We start from the raw sequence: 19,919 nt of genomic DNA, 5'->3' as shown, positions 1-19,919 counted from the left end.
GAGGTTTAAGCCGAATAAATGATTGGAGAAGTCCTGCATACGTCACCAGGCGGTTTGATTGAACAGTAAGGGGTCCAAAAAATAAAATAAATAAATGCTTGGATTAGTGTTTACAATAAGATCTATAGCATTCATTTACAAAATTAAATTTTATAGGGCAAATTTTCACTTTAATAAATTAAGATCAGTAGATTTCTTAATGCTTTTGCAAGGAGTCTCACCAAGACTGCATTTATTTGATCAAAAATACTGTAAAAGGAATATTGTGAAACAAATTTAGAATTTAAAATAACTGCTCTATTTCAATATTAAGAAAAAATAAAATATAAGTTATTTCCGTGATAGCAAAGCTGAATTTTCAGAAGTCATTACTCCAGGCTTTAGTGCAGACAGACAAACATATAGATAGATAGACAAACGGACGGATGGACAGACAGACAGACAGGCAAATCATCAGATGGATAAACAGGCAAATCATCAGATAGATAGATAGATAGATAGATAGATAGATAGATAGATAGATAGATAGATAGATAGATAGATAGATAGATAGATAGATAGATGGGTAAATCATCAAATAGATAGATGTATTTTCACTGAAATTGTTGTTAATAATATAATTTAAATAAAATAAATATAAGCTTCTACATGATAATAGCTCCTGCTTTTAAAGCAAGGACTCCATGTAAGTCGTTTTCAATGGCCATCATGTGTTCAGTTAAGTCTGAGGCCTTTGAAACCAACTGCCAGGCCCAAACAGCTCAGAGCAGTCCTTTTCTTCTTAAGTGTGAATGGCCCTCTGTCTCTCTGAAGCTCTAGAATTTCTATATGTTTGCCAATAGCCCACAAGCTTCCCCTCACATGTCCAGACTCACAAACACCACAAAACATCTTTCATGTCTACATTTCCTCAAGGCCAAAACTGAGCAAGAAATTGCATTGTCTTTCTGGTCCGGACATGGCTGACCTACATATGTATAACCTGATTTACATAGGTTTGAAAGGGACACAAGCATATCCAGATGTCCATGCATTTAATATTTTGTGTGTATGTATATATATATATATACACACACACACACACATACACACACACTTTGTTTCGAGCAAATTCATCCGTAGCGCAAAGATCTAATCAAGAAGATCACCTGCATCTCAGAGCGTCTTATCTTTCAGCGCATTTTCTGATATGTATTAAGACACGTCTGATGTATTTCTGAAGAAAAGGCGTTTAATCTTCACAGAGTAATTTGTCTGGGTCATGGAGTAGGTAGCTTTTTGAAGCAGAGGCCGACCTTTGAACTCGCCTTGATTGTGCCTCAGTTTGAGGGAGACTTCTTCGGTCAGTCCCTTGAGGCTGGCGGTTTGTGTGTAGCAGGCAGAACGTCTTAAATTGTTGGGGTCAAAACGGGAACAAAGTAATGGAGAAACATCCATGCCTTGCATTCCCTTTGGAACTGTCACGCATCAGAAGCATGACGTTGCAATTAATAGAACCTGCGTCACTGAAAAAAGAACCACTGGAAGATAAAATTCCTCAAGTTTGTGTAAAATGTACACTTTTATTTATTAAATCAAGGACAGCACAAGAAAATGCGACCGTTTTATGCAATGTGCTTGTACGTTAATAAATATCTCAAAATGATTCCTTTCATTTTCAACTCAGGCTATTACCAAGATCTGTGTAGCTGACACAAAACGAACACAATCCACATAATACTCGTATAAAAACTTGCAAATCCATAATTAAAAAGCACATAAACAAATTTCAATGAGAATCATTTCACGGGCAGGTACGTCAAAAGCAGAGTTGCTCCCTGGAAATGGATCTAGGCCACTGTCTCTTTCCTCGAGATGCGTTTGGGGTTACATAAGACTCCAGACAGGCCTGCTCTTCCTCTGTGTCTGCCTCTCTTCCTCACGGCCTTGTGGCACCTGAGGGATATGCCCAGGTCTTCCATCACAGCACTGAAAGAGACACACTGTCAAAAAAGAACACGAGGTCTTGCGTGAGTCTCTACACACACATGCATACACACAGGCACACTTACATACACACACAAACACACAATGTTCTTCATCTATTCAACTAGTTTTGATGCATTTAGAGTCAATTTCACTGCAAACAGCTGTTTCATCTATTGTTTATGATTCTATTTTCCGGCCCTGATATACTCGCATCAAAGTTCTTTTATGTTTCTTCACTTAGGGGTGAAAAGAAGTTCGAAATGCCTTTTCAGCAGTGTACGGTTAGCAAACATCCGGCGACGCCCACACTGCTGTGAGCGGCGCTTAAATGTAAATATGTAAATATGCGCTGCGAGCATAACACAACAAAAATGACAGTGGTGAGAAAACAGCCGGTAAGAAAGCATCTGATGATAGCGTAATGTTTGCAAGAGCTATGCAACTCGGCACTCCAGTCACGTCAGGTTTATTTATATAGCACTTTATACAATAGATTGCTTTAAAACTAGCAGCTTTACAGTATTACACATAAAAAAAACAGTGCGAGTGTCTCATACTATTAGCCCTACAACCCTCAATCACTATTCCTTACGGTAGTCCAAGAATACGGTTCACTTGAAGGACTGAATAAAAACGAGCGTGCGAATTCGGACAGCTGTACATCGGCTGTACACTCTTTATTGCGGTGCAATTTTGGATAGAATGAGTCCACTAAAAATGGTTGTCCCCTCAAATAATGCCATATTTGAGGGTATGGGGGCGATTTCGGATCCAGTCCCGGAAAAGATTTCCATGTCAAAAAAGGCACACACCTATCTTGGACTAATGGTAGTATGAAGGTGTTTACCAGCTAGAGTTAACTTTTCCGGAATGTTCGCTAGGCAAGCCGTTTCAAACTCCAGTAACGAACTTCATTTTGGCCTGATTTTGTTCGAAATGACGTCACACCAGTTAATTCTTTGATTTTGCGTGAAGTATATCAGGGCCTTTAGGATAGTGTGAAAACAACAGGAAATGATGTGGAGAATAGGGTCGTGACGACATGGTTACTTTGATGCTATGAAACTCTCACGCGATTGACTTGCAAAGACACACAATAGACATGACTGGGTTGTGTAGCCCGTTTTCTATTGTGATAATGCAGATTCCGTGTGATTCTGCACGTCCTGGTCTTGTGTGTCATGAGATGTTGGAGACATGGCCACAGCTCTAGAAATGCCGCTGGGATGTGGTAGGCAGATAAAGCGGGGAATTAGCTCACGGATGATTACGGTTATCCTGTGGGCTGATTTCAGACAAGGTAATCTTAGACTTTTTCAATATTCAATATTTAATCAAGTCATTATGAAGACTCTCCTCTCGATGAAATTTCTCTTCTAAATACGGCTAAATACTTTTTGCATTATCAATATTATTTTATAATCAAAATTATGACATTACACGTACTACCCTAAAACCACCTGCCCTTTTAAAGCAACAAGAGTCAATATTTTACATAGATGAAAAACAGACATAATATTTAAAATAATATTTTTTAATATAATTACAAAATATAATTAATGCATTGATTTCATAATTATATTCTGATTATCATTTATTCTTAAATATAAAGAATATTTAATACATTAATATTATCTTTAACAACAACAATAATTATATAAAGGAATTATTCTTTATATATATATATAAGAAAGAATGTAATACAGTGCATACATTTAGCAAAACATTTATTGTTTTTAGCTAACTAATGAGTTTATTGAAGACTTTACTTCATATTAAAAGTAACAAAGCACAAATCTTTTTGCGATTATTGGATGGCAGGCGCCCTAAAAATGTCAGGATCAAATGAATGCATCTACAGAAAACAGCACAGACTAAAAGATTTTAGATTTAAGGAAACATATTACCGATTAAAATAAAGAAATTAATATTGTCAATCTAGTGTTCACACAGCTGACATCATGTTTAATTTTTATAGCTTATCCATGTTGTGTGCACAAAATAGATGCCGAACACAGTAAAACGTTTCGGTCAATGATTTCGGCCTCTCCAAAACCATTTCAGGCCGAAATTTTGGTGCATCACTACAATATATTGAATATAAAGACCATGAAATGCAAACTCAAATGTCATTTTCAGGTCCCATTAGCAGCAAGCAAAACTAGAAAAATAAATTCTGCATTTAGAACATCAAAATATGATTTATATTTTGTTCACACAGTAATATCTGTTTGACTGTAGTAGCAATTCAATAGAAGGAGCTGAAACCATCTCTCATGGAGTCTCATTTATTAAAGTGAATGCTAGATTGGTCAATAATTATAAATATTTCACACATTATTTTCTATCTGACAGTCTTAACCAATATTGAGTGAATGGCAAGCACACATTTTGTATGGACACTGGAGCTTTACAGATCAGAAGAACCGAAAATAATTCCATTAATCAAACTTTTTTCTGTATTGCTGCCCGTTCTGTTTCTGTACTCAAGAATCAGTGGGCTATAGCACTAATGATTATCTTAACCCTCATTATAATTATTATTACCCTCACTGTGTGGGTCGATCTTTTGAGAAAGCACTGAGAAAATGAGAGGGAGAATTTAGGACATCAAATGTAGAGTTCACACTTAAAATTGAGCTTCGAATGGCTTCTGCCAGTATATAAAAGTTTCTGAGAGCACTCCATTTCTTATCTGTCCGCCGACAGGGTGTGCAACAAAAAAAATGAAAGTGTTCTTCATCTCTTTGAAAACCGTACTAAATTTCTGAGCCGCATCGGTGCTGGATTGAGGTCAAGGGTTTGGGCAGATGGTTTGGAAGTAACCAGTAGATGGGTGAATGAGGGAAAGGAGTTTATATTTCTTTAAATAACGCACAGCCCTTACAGATACGAGAGTGTGTGGCTAACGCGAAGAACATATGTCATCCCCGAGGAGCCGCCCGCTCTCTAAATCTGTTGATAAGGACGTGCCAGTGGAGGAGATGGAATCGCTTCTTTGCAGCTGCTGGGATTGGACTCCGTAAAAGAAACAGAAGGCCTTGTGCATGCAGATCAATGATAAAAAAAAAAAAAAATAGAACAGAAAGACAAAAAGCAGGACAAGTTTAGTAACATGAAAATGCTCAATATGATAACAAAATATAAGAAGCATTCACAAGCAACTAAAATAAAAATCATGCTAAAATATGCATTCAGCTTACAAATGTACATAAGCATTGGATCCGTACCATAATGTTGTCATTAGTATGATACTAACATTTTATACTCAAGTGACACTTTAAGTTAAACTAGAGCCTTGTGATTCATTTCATCATCAATTTTGTTTTTAATTATAGAAGAATGTATATATTCAAGTTAATGTAATATAATCTGCATTAATTAATAAAATAATCAATATAAATACACACATAATATTATATTTATATTTTAAATAGAAATATATGTATTAATATATTTCATATAAAACTGAGGTCAATGCAATTTATTCTGCAATAATTAATAAATAATCAATATATACACATAATTTAATAATTAATATTTACAAAACTATATATATATATACACATACACATTTAATTTATAATATATTTAATATATTCTAAATTAAACTAAATTCAACACTATTCACTTTACAAAAATTTTCCCCAAAACTAACGTACATTATCAAAATTACTGTAGTTGTCTAATGGCTAATTTCAGTGATGACAAACCCTGCTATTTAAAGAGTCCAAAGGACTTTACTTTTGTTAAAAAATCCCATCTGGATTTGATCTATAGATCCAATTAAACAATTAAAATGTCAATGCATTACAGACATATTTAATAGCTTCACATCACACTGCCTGAATTGCCAAACTGTGTTGAAGAGCGGTACTTTTATCATCCAGATCAGGAAATTAAATTCACAGGATGATGATATTTTACATTTATTGGTTTTTGTAAGTTTTTGTCACTTTGGTACATTTGCAAAACACTATGTATGTCATGCAAAATAAGCATGATAAACATCATGTGCTTTCAGTCTGGGAAAGGTTCCTGACCAGTGGGCTGCTGCAAAAACATCCCGCAAGTGTCTCATTTGTGTTTACATGGCTCATTTCGGCTGCGACAGCGGTGAGGTAATTAGCTCCTGTAAGATTCAGACCCCGCGGGGCCATTCTACCAGCCTCCCACTCACCTCTTCAATATCGCTGTTTTGGCGCGACTTGTAAACGAACTCTCCGATGGCCACAAACACGGACAGCACGAGACCGGCGGCCAGCACGATGAAGATGCCTCCGATGTTCTCCACACCCAGGGCACTGGCTTCTTTATTGTCCTCCTCAGGGCATCCGTTACCTCGCCACCATTTTTCCTTCATCATGTGCAGCTTTCCCTCTTCCTGGAGCTGCAGGATGGCGATGGTCACCCTGTCGCGGTAGGGTGAGCCTGCAAACAACCACAGTTGAGCCTGCAAACAACCTACACAAGTGCAATAGAACAGCACTTCAAGCTAAACTTCCAACTTCGATCCTTTTTAAGTAGGGATTTTTTTTTACATTTTAGAGTTTTATTTAATTTAGTGAGGTTACACTTTAATATAAATAAATTATATAAATATATTTATACATTTTATATATACTACATTTATTTTATGAAACTGAAGTCAATGCAATTTAATGTGCAATGATTTATAAATGATATTTATAGAAATATAGAATATAGGCACATATATTAGAAATATATTAATTGTATAACAAAATAATTTATGTAATTAAAATATTTTTTAATAATATTTCCCCACACATGTATCGGAGACATCAAATTCCGACTATGGATGGAATGCAGCAAATGATCAGGCCAGAACTAAATCAAGCAAAGCAACTCAAACTCAATTGGTTGTGTAGTGTCTTTTCTTTTATAATAAATTCTCAACAGCACATATTGAAAAAGATGCCACGTTTATTGCCTGAGGCTAGTAAGGTCATGGTTAGAGGGCTCAACAGCCTGTCAGATAATATGTGGGCCATCATTACCTATTGGCGTGCCAACTCCATAACCCTTAGAGTCGATCAGTCCTCCAACCTGGGTGAGGTTGCAGTTTCTCTGTGTGATGTACTCTATGCTGGTGGACTCCATGAGGAGGGCATAGTCAGTGGTCAGGACTCTTGTAATCCCTTCCTTGTTGTTCTTCACCAGGGCTGTGTTCTTCCTGCTGCTCATGAACGCCCACATCTTCTCGTACGTTGAGATTTTTGATTTCTGAAAGAGTTTCAAAGAGTTGATTTAGCCTTCAAAAAGCACTAAAGACACATTAAAGACACGAGTCACGCCACCTGGATCGATATTTCTTTTCATTCTACAAAGTTCTTTTCTTTGGATCTTGTTCTTTTAATCAGTTACTGGTGTACAGTTACAGAGTTTTCAAGTCTGATAAGTTCGCCCTGATCTCTCATTAACCCGAGTCAAAAGGGGACAAGTTGTAAAATGTTGTGTCTGAGTGTGTCTGAGGACAGCAGGGGGAAATGGGGCAGCTGTGTGCTAAATCTCTCACAGCTGATTCGATTTGTCTTGATTGTCCACAGGCTTGTATTTTTCCAGATACACACGGATGTAATCATACTGTACAATCTCGGTGGATAAAGCCCTCACCAGCCTCTGTACACACTTCTGTGCTTTATCTGGGTAACTCTTTTGACTTTCTCTCTTTCTCTCTCTAAATGATGAATGGTGCATATGTGTGAATCCTATTCATAAGATAGATCACTGGATTATTGGAATTACTGGAATTTTAGATGGCTGGATTGGTGGAGGTAAATAGAGTTCAGTAGGATTCAGGAGGATTTGCGAACGTGTACGCTTGAGGTATTAGCAAGGACTCTGTGATGTCTTATATTGCATGTATAGTATTTGAGTGCAAACAACTGCATCCAATAGTTATCTTGGGTATTATATTCTTATATTTCATTACATTCGATTGTACATGCTCATTTTTTACTTTTATATCATATCTGCTGTAATTCAAAGCTTACGTAAAGTTCATTTTTAAAAACACTAATCATTTAATAACTGGTAAATGTAATATTTTAAAAGTTTCAAAATGAATATCCATTTTCATATTGTACATTACTTCAAGGTGCCAAAATTTACTTGCAGTACATTTATTTTGTTAAGATTAACTAACACTTCAAATGCACTCAGCAAGAATGCATTAAATTTATCAAAACTGATAGTAAAGACATTTATGTTAAAAAAGATTAATTTAAAAAAAATCATTAAAAATTGTATCATAGTTTCTAGGGATGCTCCGATCAGGATTTTTGCAGCCAATAGCAACTACCGATTTCTTGTCATCATGATTGGCTGATACCGATCCCGATCATTCAAGCTTTATAAAAGTAATATGTAAGCTCTCTGATGACTGCCACTGTTAACTCCTCTCATCCTGAAGTCATTTTTAATGATTATATTTTAAAGCAAAAATTTAATTGAGAAATAAAAAAGTCTATTCTTTTTTATTTTGTTTCCTTGTAAGGTTTGTTTTTAAAATAGGGACATTAGTTTGGCTGTAATGCTCAGTTACTTGCAAAATAGTAAAACCAACATGCAAAAGAATCGTGATTTTTTTGCATGTTGGTTTGGCTGTAATGCTCAGTTACTTGCAAAATAGTAAAACCAACATGCAAAAGAATCGTGATTTTCCTGAAAAAAATTGTGATATAATATTTTGCCATATAGCCCAACCCTACCAACCATACGCAAAATCCAGTTTCCATAGGTTGAATTTTCAAATGACGTTGAAAAACACTGCCTTATGATGGCGACGCAACCGGATCCCAGAAGTCCCACACACATACGGTGCCAGAGAATCAAGCACGCAACCATCTTTAGAATTTTGATCTGATCGATCGGAGCATCCCTATAGTCCCAATACTGTAGTTCCCACAAAAATATTATCCAGCACAACTTTTTCATCTTTGATAAGAAATGTTTCTTGAGCTCCAAATCAGCATATTAGAATGATTTCTGAAGGATCATGTGTCACTGAAGACAGGAATAAATTAGATTTGAAAAAATATTCAAATAGAAAACAGTTATTTCACAATATTACTGTTTTCACTGCATTTTTTATCAAATAAATGCATCCTTTTGAACATTATAGAGTAAATACATACACAACATGTGATCATTTATTTGGACAAAACCATAACACTGTTATCGGTGAGAATGCAAACAGAATTTTCGTCAAATTCCATTTAGCACAAATTTTGCTGTGTGTTTGCATTGCTACCTGATTAGCATAATTTCTTTTGTGAATGGCACTAAAACAATGCAAAAAAACCCGTGCAAATAAGCGGCACAATTATCTAGTGCAATTTATTCATGGAATTCCCCTCAGTATGAGAAGACATTTATTGGGTGTGAAATTTTCTGGTTAACACAACTCAAAACTCATCTGTGCGTGACTCTGCATCCGTTTTATTACTTTGTATCTTATCATGAGACAGACACACAGGATTGATCTCCTTTTTTTTCTTTTCTTACTTCCTAGCAGAAATCCAATAAACTTACTCCTAAAAGCTCCAGCTCCTTCTGTGCAGGCAGCCTCTTGTAAAATTGATAAATTGCTGAGTGTTTGGATTGTGGCTGGCTGTTCCTTCTGTATTTCAGTAGCTTTTATGTGAACGGTGTGTTAAGGCACATCGATCCTGCGTGCAACATGAGAACATGTTACCTTAAAGAAAGTCATTGTGGATCCATCTCTCACTGCACCATATTCAATTCTAGTCTGCTTGGCTAAATCGTCAGCTGAATCGATTGGGGAGTCCATTCTCTCCACTGTGAGAAAAGCAGCCAGGTTGGCCGTGTATGAAGATATGATGATTAAAGTGAAGAACCACCAAATCCCTCCCACGATTCTGGTGGACAGAGCTTTAGGCATCAGCTCAGATCCTGAAATAAACAAAAGCTTAGTAAAACACTGGCCCCAAAAATTACTTGGACACTTAAGCCATGCTGGAAAAATGTTTGAATGTCATTGCAGTAGATAACAAAATTCATAACCAAGTGACATTTAAACAAAGACAGCTTTACAAGCAAATGACATTTAACAAAAAAAAGTTTGGTTGGTTTTCAATTAAATAACATTAGATACAATTTTCAAATGTGATCAACACATTTGAGACCTTGTAGTTACTCTTCTAGAAACTGATTCTTACATCCACATTACACAGACGGCAACAAAGACAACAACTTGAAATGTGAAACCACATATTTCACAAAATATTCTTAATATACAGTATAACAACTTCCCAAAGGCGGTTTGATCATTTTGTGTGCTTTTTTCTCTCTCGACCTTGTTCCTGGTCAAAAAAGACTAGCCTAAAAAAAAACACTTTTAATTCTCACTTTATGCTATGTTATTACCAAATATTGGATTAAATCTTTTAATCAACTTATTTTCTTTTAAATAGGGCAGGTTTTGTACTTCTTTTTGTAACTGATTGATCTTAGGCCTTATTGATTTGGGCTAATGCATCTCAGTTTTTTTTTTAAGTGAATAAGCTTGAGTGAAAGAGATGCTGCCTCTCTCTGAATCTTTATCTGTTGAACAGTATTACATTGCAAGAGGGGTTTACACACCATTTCATCAACTATTTCGCAATATTTGTTTTGTACTGTTAAAGAGTTTTTATTCTGATATTTTAAGGCACTGTCTCCTCTGAGAAAACAACCCTGATACACAAGCAAGCATACACACATCCTCAGAAAATCCCACACACAAGGGACTGAGAGTCACCCAGGACCCCATGAGCAGCGTGAAGCTCGCTGTGACAACCTAAATGGGTTTTTTTATTTTTTTATTTTACGTTTGCTCTCATCACACTGACTCTAGCTTTTAACCTTCAGCTTAATGAGAAATCTAATGTGTGTTATTCTAACTGGGGGTTTTCACTATGGCTGGCTTTGATCGCTAGAAAATGAAACCATCTAGAGAACTGTACTTTATCCTTGTGAAAAGCCAAGAAAAACAGAATACTCTTTTTTTAATGAATCTGCCCTTATAAGCTAAGTCACCACTCTGATAAACTATGTGTGCTATCAATATATATTAATCAGCTAATAGGAAGTTCTCCTCCCATATATGTTCGTTTTGTAATTAGAAAGACAGACCAGTGAGTCGAAGTCTGATGTATGATTCGGAAGATGCAGTGATTGTCTTTCATGCATGGATGCCCAGTTTAGGTAAGGTAGCTGGAAGTTGGAACGACAGCACAAATTCACCGTGTGTGTACTGTGCATTTGTATGTTTTGCGTCTTGTAGAGCACAACTTTAAAATTGCCAGATAAATTATTACTTTTGATCTAAGCAATATATCTAACAACAGTGATTACCCACCAAAGCAGTCGGCAAAAAAGTAGTACTTTAAAGTAGTCAGCCATGAGTAAAGAGTGGATAATGGTTATGTACTATCTACATTTCTTTTAAATTCAAAAGGAGGAAAATGGCTAAATGTAAGAGATTTTCGAAATGGTTCTATTAGCATTAGTGTAGCTAACTGAAAAGACAACACCAAAAAAAAAAAGTTTGAACGAATTTAGTGTGTTTAAGATGGTCAGGCTAATTTGTTTTGGTTTTAGTTGGGCTAGTCAGCTAGTCTGGCTAGCTAAATTGGCTAAGAACCAGTAGCAAAACCTGTTCAAGGATTGTTTATGTTTTTTAGCAGGGCTAATGCATGATCTTGACCTTTCAGTAATGCTCATGCTAATAAATCCTTTTGAAAAATACCAAACACTTTTACATTAGCCACCTGGGGAGCAACAGCTCATTTACAGACACCATGAGGTGTGTTTGTTCCTTTGGAAAAGCTGTGCTGCTAATATCAGATAATTAGCATGGCTAAATGCTAACTACTGACCTATGTCTTACTCTTAAATGGCATGGGGAGGACACTACTGTCAATCATAGCCCTGATATTATCACAATGTAAGTCAAGAATATCAATCAATTTATTGAAGAAACTAAAGAGGAAAATCATCTGGACAGCTGATGAAAACCCAAACAATAAAAATATCTTAAAATATTGTTCTGTCAACATAAGGACAAAAACTACTTTTTGTGATTTTACATTCTCACTGTTTTTCTACCGTTGGCTAATTGGTAAAACCCTGCATCTTTTAATTGATGAGATAAAAAAGATGACAACGTTATTTCAGTAACCTCATGTAGGAGGTTTATCTGAGGTAGGTAATAATGTGAACACATATGCACCACACACAAACAAGATGAATACCAACTAAATGAGCACAATTAACACTATGTGTGTGGGTTTCAAAAAGCTTGTTGATCATAATTAAAGAGGTCATGTCGTAAATAATTAAAACTTTTTTTGATTATAGCCAAAGCTTTATTTTTTGTGCCAACATATCTAATATAGTTTTACATGACCATTTCCCACTATCTCTCTCTAATCCTTAGAACTGAATTAGAATAAACCTGTTATTTGCTAATTAAGACTGTCTATTTTCTATGTAAACATCCTATTCTACATCAGCATTAGTTATTTATCAAATGAAATTTTTTAGATATTCCTATTATTATTAATAGAAATAAAAGGACTTGGTTATATCCATCAGTTGATTGGATTTAGAGATGTAGGTGTCGCGCTCAATACTGTGAGTTTGCAGTCAATCGTAAGAAAGAGGCTGGGTTTAAGAGGTCTAATTAAGTCCAGCATAAGTCTTCAGAGAGATATTTTTCTGAAGATATTGTGACTGGGAAAAAAATAAAAATAAATAATAAAAATAAATTATGTGGATGAATTGTTCACAATAAGATTAATAGATAGGGTCAATTTTCATTTCATGCTGACTTTAGCCTTTTTCTCATATATTATAAATATGACCTGCTTTAACCATAATGAAATACCCTAAAATCCATCAGTGACATGAAATGCCCACAACTGCACTCCACTTTTCTGTAAATTTCCATCTTCATGGCTGAATGGCCCCTCTGATGTAAATAAGATTTATCTAATATTTCAGAAGACATCTCTCTGTAGTGTAGCGTGAGGTCAGACTATGCTGCATAATGATTTGTCGGGTTCTCCTGTTCTCATTAAAGACGTTCTTGGCGTTTTACACTTTTCTGCACACCTGACAGGTCATCCATTTTGTTTCATGCCCTCTGTAGCAAAACCTACAGACCTCTTCTCACTAGCATATATTACACCAGAGGAAATCAAGCTACGTCAGAACAAAAATCAATTCAATAACTGGTTGTGACTTATAACTGTGCCAGTGGTGTGTTGTCATCTTCATACCACTACAATTCCTTACTGTATGAATGTCATTGAATGAAATCTCAAACGAATAATTTTCTATTCATTTCAACCAACTGGTCTCAAGGTGATTTTTGGTGAATATATAAAGTCAACTACCCTTAAGCTCAAACAGATTTAGCATAGCAACCACAGTGACATTTTCTTTAATCTAAATAAATGGCACTTGTTCCAGTGTTTTTTTATCCGCTAAAACAATGCAGAACTTTTGCAGTGTTGTGTGTAACATACCTTGACGCATCAGAGCTGCGACACCAAACCATAAACTATTCAACAGTGTGAAGTTGTTCTGAACCACTTCAGATGAGGGGTTGCAGGGGTGAGGGTTATACCATTCATACGGTGTGAACCTGTCGATAAATCAAAGAAAACAGACTTTACAACACAGAAGACTGAGTATCAATACTGTGTTTAAGAGACGGCATGTTTGGCAAGAACAGCGAAAAAAATATATTTTTGCCAACAGGCTATCAATAACTGCAAGGAACGAAGGTTAATAAACATCTAATTTCATGGGAAAACTTTTCAGTGTTCTAATCTGTCCAGTTAGCAAAACAAAGGGAGAGCTGGGAAAAAAAAATTCTGTGCTTCTTTATGAACATTATTATTTAATTCATGTAAAAATTTTACCAAAAGTGTAATTTATAGGTCTGTCAATTTAATATAAATTTAGTGTGATTAATTATAAAATTATATTATTCAAAAGATAAACTTAATTATTTAAAATATAATTAATATAATAAAAATGATCAATCTTGTAATCTTTCTCACTGATTTTGTCTGCTTCTATATTTTAACATATTTAATGTTAAATAGCAGTTTTTATTCCTGTGAGAATTCACAGAAAATATTATTTATAGGGCTGTCGATTTAATATTTAAATTTAGTGTGATTAATTATAAAATATAAGATTCGACCATTTTACCACTCATAAATAAGGTCATTAAGACTCCCACGGTGAATCGATGCCTGATCAGAACATGTCACAAGACTCATTAGTCATGCCTCACGGTGTGTAGACGCTCAATCTATAAACTGCTGTATGTCTGCTTTCAAAGCTGCCAAATTTCAAGATCACAGTTTAAAAGGCCTCCAAGCAGACAACAAATGGGTCACCCAGTGCACATGAACCACACTAACACTGAGACCCCACCAAATGTCCATTAACAGAGCCTGACTGGACAGCCTTTTTATGGACCATTTGCATTTTAATTGAAGGAATCAATCATCTGGCTCTGATGAGGTAGCATAGCTCTCTTTATATTCTTTTTAGGTAGATGTGGATAATTGCCCAGGGCTAAGGATTATGAACTGGGTTTCAATACAGACACAACCTTATGCTCACTCATACAAAATACAAAACATTACCGACTGAAAAAAAGCATTATGCATTTGGGGAAAAAGTGGATCTGGACAAACATGACTGAAATTTTTACATCATTAATCTATAATCCGACAGCAATATAATAACGTCTGGGCACTGTGTTTATTACTTATTGATCTGTTTCAAGATCAAATCAGCATTTTGATTCTGGCATCTCACAAGCGCAATGATATAACATGAGAAAAATACACTGCTTTAAATGCACTCCCGCAAAGAAACGTGATATCTGTAGGCACACTCTGCAAAACAGCTTTACATTTTAAATCAGACTGTCGAGAGTGAAAAAACTTCTTGAAAGCTTCAAAGAGAGACGTACGATGTTCCCTTAAGCTGCAGATAACAGCAATATTCTTCAAATGACAGCCTGATAATGTGTCCTCTCATGTTATGTCAAACTATAAAACATCTGAAAGACATTTTTGAACAATTGGGTCAGTGTTCCTAGATCTGAAACCCAATCTGCACATTTGTTTTGCTATATTTCCAAGATGCAGAAGTGATGTTTGTGTTAAACCGAGACCTTCATCCATACCTGGCTATCACAAAAAGCACGCAGCTCACTCCAAGACAGGCCAGCAGCACGTACATCCAGATATCCGGGGTGAGGGGGTTGAGGAAGGAGAACACCCCTGGATTGGTGCCGTTTGGTTTTCGGTACAATATGCTGATGCCCAAGGTCATGAAGGGTTTGGAGAAGTCGATAACTTTCTCTCTGACATAAGTGATGGTCAGTGGAGCCACAGCCAGGTCAGCTATCTGGTTAACGGGACAAGAAGAGGTTTACAAGGCGATGGGAACTTGTAAGGCTGGAAAAAATGCAGATAGATGCAGTTCATATTAGAGTTTAATCACTAAGATAAAAACAAGTGACGCCTGCGGAGATGGATCCCACAACAAGGCTTTGATGAAAAATGACTGGCTGTTTGAAGCTTCCTGTTGTTTTATGAAGTTTATTTAAACTAAAGTTGTGCAAAAAGGCTCTTTTGTAGATTGCCAGATTTTGTACTTCGACCATACTGACAAATAAATGACTTATGAAGACACTGGGGATTGGCAAACTAGTGTAAGGCCGTCTAACTCGATCCAATGGCGGTAATCGAATTAGCGGTGAAGGTCTTTGCGTGTTACTGTCTTTTCTCGCGGCAAAGTATTTTTGGTTAAATGCAATACATTTTCTCATATGTATTAACTTGTTATTTCATCTGACTCCACAAATGAAAAAAGGCTTAAATGATATCTGTGCATCATTAAATGTGAGCGAATGTTTTACTATTCTTTTAAACTCTTGAATGAAAATAATGTCAAAGTCAATTAGAATAATCAAATGTCACAATTTAATATGTCAGGTAAATGTATCATTATAATTTCATAATCAATTCAAGGATAATCAATGCAAAACATCAAATGCTCTAGAACAAAGAGGAAAAAGTTTACCCGACAAGAAATGCGTGAGGCTGAGAGTCTCGCAACTCTCAGCCTCACGGGCCGATCTCAAATATAGAAAAGCCCCGAGCTCTCGCTGCGTTTCATTATATACCCAGACCTCATTTCAAATCTAAAGATCATCCCCAGTGGTAAGTCACCATTTGCTAGCAGTGGAAAATTAGCATTCAGTCAAATGGTCAGAAGGTATTAACTCAAAGACACACCCTCCATTGTGGAAGATGTTTCTAAACTTCCTAAGAACTTTATTACCTTTTGGTTTACTTCTTTGGGAATGAGAGATTTGTACCAGTCGCATCGAGATATTTCAAATAATACCAACCATGTATAAAACTCGATGATAATCATTCACATTAAACCATTTAGATTCTTGTGTGAGTTTGGATGATCTCTGCCAGGATGAAGAATGGGGGAGAGAAATGTAGATTAGGATGAGGGAGGTGAGACCTTCGTCTAAATAGTGCATGAGGGGGAGTTCAAATGATAATTTCCTTTGTTTTCTCAGAGAGTGGCTCTCTCTTAAAGTCCTTCCAGTATTTCCAGTCTTACAGTAGTATTAAGAAACAATATTGATATAAAACAGCCAGATGAAAACACAAATGCCCCTTTCCTTGGAAAAAAAACGTACCGATTTTATTTCTCATTAAAGTAGAAGTACTTTTAATGAACCTGCACCTTGATGTTTTGTATACACAATTGTAGTCTTCATATCAAAACTTTTGGACTACTTACACTTGCTGTAAATAAACATAATTCTCAGCTCTGCTAAATTGGCTGAGAGGAGCCAAGTTACAAAAACATCCATTAAAAGCTGAAATATCTTGGTTAATCAGTTGTCAAAGACAGTCTGGTTTTAGTCTCCTAATAGTGTGATATAAACTGAAATATAATGGGGTGGAAAGGCAGAAGGTCATCTACAAAGACTGCATTTGGATGATATATAAAAAATACCCTTTGTGGGAGATCACTCACATGGTCGATTAGTTCCCGAACCATGCCGTTCCATTCGCCTTTGTCATTCTGAGCTCCATATTTGCCATCGGAAACCAGCTTGACCTCATAGGTGAATCCCAGGATGTTGGAGAGCTCCTTTAGCAGATCTAGACAGTAGCCTTCAAAGCGATCGTTCCCATATAGCGGCTTGTCAGATTTCTTATACATAACGTAGGGGTTTTCCTGTTCACAAGAAAACTGACTGTTGGTCAGATGTCACAGAGGCAAAGTTAGCTGGTCAGATGAGATGAGTTGACATGAACTGCTCAAAAATAGTCATTTTGGAAAGCGAGCAGTCTAATTTTTGGAGTGTTTCAGTGAATTTATAGCTGTAATAGCTGTCAAAAAACAACAAAATATTAGTATATATTTCTTTTTTCATTTGGTGGGCCAGTGAAACTATTCACAGGCAAATACAAATCTGACCAACTAAACATAATTGTGATCCCTGAAAGGAATTTTTAACATAACATTGAATTATAACTTGTTTTAAAACTGATTGGATTCTTACCAGGATTGTGGTGACGATAAGCGTTCTGTTAGCCAGAGAGTCTGTGATGTTTTTACTGTCTTTTACCTCAGTCAGGTTGAGCCCTGTATAAGAGTTCCACACTCCAATCTAACAATACAATATAGAAATGACAAGGCATGAATCACATGAGTCTCTGTTTTTGAGCACATGAGATGACAGTGAAAGAAGGACAGACTTTATCACTGCACTCATTAAATAGGTCAGGAAAGGAACAAGCGTAATGAAAGAAAATTATAGAATCTAGTCCTAATTCACTGAATCCCTTTGACTGTAAAACACTCCTTCCCAGCTCAATAAAATCCAGTAAAATGCTTTCCTATTTAATGCATGCTCTACAAATTATGAATGAATTGTATACATTAATTATTAAAACACAAAGAAAAAAAACAACATTAATATAATCATTCCCAATTTTTTTTAGAGAATTTCTTTTTAGTTACACATCTGTCCAATAAAATAGAAGCTCATAAATAAACCATCTTAAGTGCATTACTTTCCACTTTTGCTAGCCATGTTGAATTGAAGTTTTCATAAATAAAAAACACAACATAAAAATGTTGGAGGTATGAGAAAGGATAAAAAAGAAGTATGAGAAAGGGTTGATGGTTATCACACATGTTGATTTGGATGCAAAATCACACCATAAATGCTACAAATGACTTGTACAGTTCTGTGCACTATATCAGAAGGTTAAATAATTCTCTTGAAATTAAAGTGTGAGCCTTTAGTGATCTACTACTTGATAAACAAATATATACACTTTATATGCATCTATGCATAGAGCTTTAGAATATTCAGTGTAAATTTCAAGATGAGGAAATGTAGGTTTATACTGCTGTATTTCTCTAGGTCAATGAAGCAGAAACAAGTTCTTTCCAACGTTTCTACAATTGATGAAGCTTTTCTGTTATCTCCACTGCTATTCCGGTTAATGGACTTCAAATATGAATATGAAATATGAACACAAGAAGCATAAGTAGATGAAAAATGTGTAAAGATGTGAAGATTTCGGAGCTTCAGAGTGCTTTAAACTTTTGAGGAGTCACAGCTTCTATAAAAACGACACAATGTTATCAGGGTAAATTGTATTTTTTAAATGGAACTATTTTTACAATAAATAATCAGAAAGTACATTAATAGAGTTTTTTTTTAAAGTTTCTCCAAGGAAAACTTTACAATTTATATAAAATGTAAAGATTTTAAATAACTGTTATTGTTATTATTGTTATTTTTATTGCTTGTTTGTAGTGATAATTTTGTTAAATTATTGTATACAACTAATTAAAATAATATTGTGGTTATGATTATTTTAAATGTATTACTCCTGAGTTTGATATGAATACTGCTAGATACAGATAGATAGATAGATAGATAGACAGGTGGACAGATATATTATGTCACAAAAGAAGGTATTACCCGGTTACCTGACAGCATAGCTCTTATTTAGACTAGAAAATACATTACAGGAATCAAATCATCCTTGATCTTATGACATAAAAGCGTTTCAGAAATCAACAAGAATTTAATATTTAATAAATAATGTTTAATAAAAGCAGCCCATCTAATTCTAAGGATCAGAGAGATAGTAAGTATCAGTGGCTTAAAAATCTAAATTAAACCAATTTGACTAACATTATACAGGATCTTAAAAAAATAAAATAATAAGAGAAAAATCTGACATGACTCCTTTAAAACAGGATGTCAGCAATAAAATGTTTAAACCGCTTGATGGAGGGCTTGCTTTTCTCTGTTCGATAAACCCTTTGTTAACACAAGTCTAATCTAGTCTATGTTTATGTATGCCACTTGTCACACAACTCATATGAGTCTGAAATGAGCGACTTATTCAAATGAACTTTGAAAGTAGATTAGAGCTGCTCTCTTAATATCTGCCTGTGGATTCTGCGCGCCTTAGAAGGCTTTTATGGAGCCGTTACTTACTGAGGCGTGAAGCATTGTGGAAAAAAAGTATGTATTTTACAGTGCTGGATATTGAGGATGGTGATTTAACTTTCATAACTAAAACTGGAACACATTATGCATCTCAGCAAGACATTCTGGCTGAAGTGACTGGCAGCGATCTCTTTCGATAAGGAAGTGAAGGGATTTCTGCAGCGTGAGGGAAGCCGATGAAAGGGCACTTGGTTTACTGAAGGAAAGGAAATCCAAGCTCTCCACAGGTCTTAATCACAAACTCATGGAATGAAACCAAGACTGGAACAAACCTTTGTCCATAATTTAGTAGGTCGTGATGCACCATCAGCCACTCGCTTTT

At 35.6% G+C, this 19,919-nt stretch overlaps 1 protein-coding gene across 5 annotated transcripts in view; it reads right to left on the bottom strand.

The window, feature by feature from the left end:
• Window positions 1–1,542: 1,542 nt before the first annotated feature.
• Window positions 1,543–19,919, bottom strand: part of grik1a (glutamate receptor, ionotropic, kainate 1a) — a 59,327-nt gene continuing 40,950 nt past the window's right edge. The window contains exons 9-18 of one of the 5 annotated variants that reach the window (XM_077242671.1): window positions 19,870–19,914; window positions 17,624–17,731; window positions 17,092–17,295; window positions 15,209–15,432; window positions 13,524–13,642; window positions 9,686–9,903; window positions 6,987–7,212; window positions 6,149–6,399; window positions 4,856–5,008; window positions 1,833–1,968 (exon numbers count right to left, since the gene is read on the bottom strand). In XM_077242671.1, the coding sequence (XP_077098786.1) occupies window positions 4,874–5,008; window positions 6,149–6,399; window positions 6,987–7,212; window positions 9,686–9,903; window positions 13,524–13,642; window positions 15,209–15,432; window positions 17,092–17,295; window positions 17,624–17,731; window positions 19,870–19,914 (1,530 nt within the window). In that variant the 3' untranslated portion in view covers window positions 1,833–1,968; window positions 4,856–4,873. Of the gene's footprint in view, window positions 1,983–4,855; window positions 5,009–6,148; window positions 6,400–6,986; window positions 7,213–9,685; window positions 9,904–13,523; window positions 13,643–15,208; window positions 15,433–17,091; window positions 17,296–17,623; window positions 17,732–19,869; window positions 19,915–19,919 lie in introns of those variants that run through there. The other 4 variants (XM_077242672.1, XM_077242670.1, XM_077242673.1 and 1 more) reach the window with 4 other exon arrangements.

This window comes from Siphateles boraxobius, unplaced genomic scaffold (genome assembly GCF_051911475.1).
Source record: "Siphateles boraxobius isolate OS27281-9 unplaced genomic scaffold, OSU_SipBor_1 25, whole genome shotgun sequence".
Lineage (NCBI taxonomy): Eukaryota > Metazoa > Chordata > Actinopteri > Cypriniformes > Leuciscidae > Siphateles > Siphateles boraxobius.
Note: the sequence above shows the minus strand (reverse complement) of the source record. Positions and strands in the feature narration are given on the sequence as shown.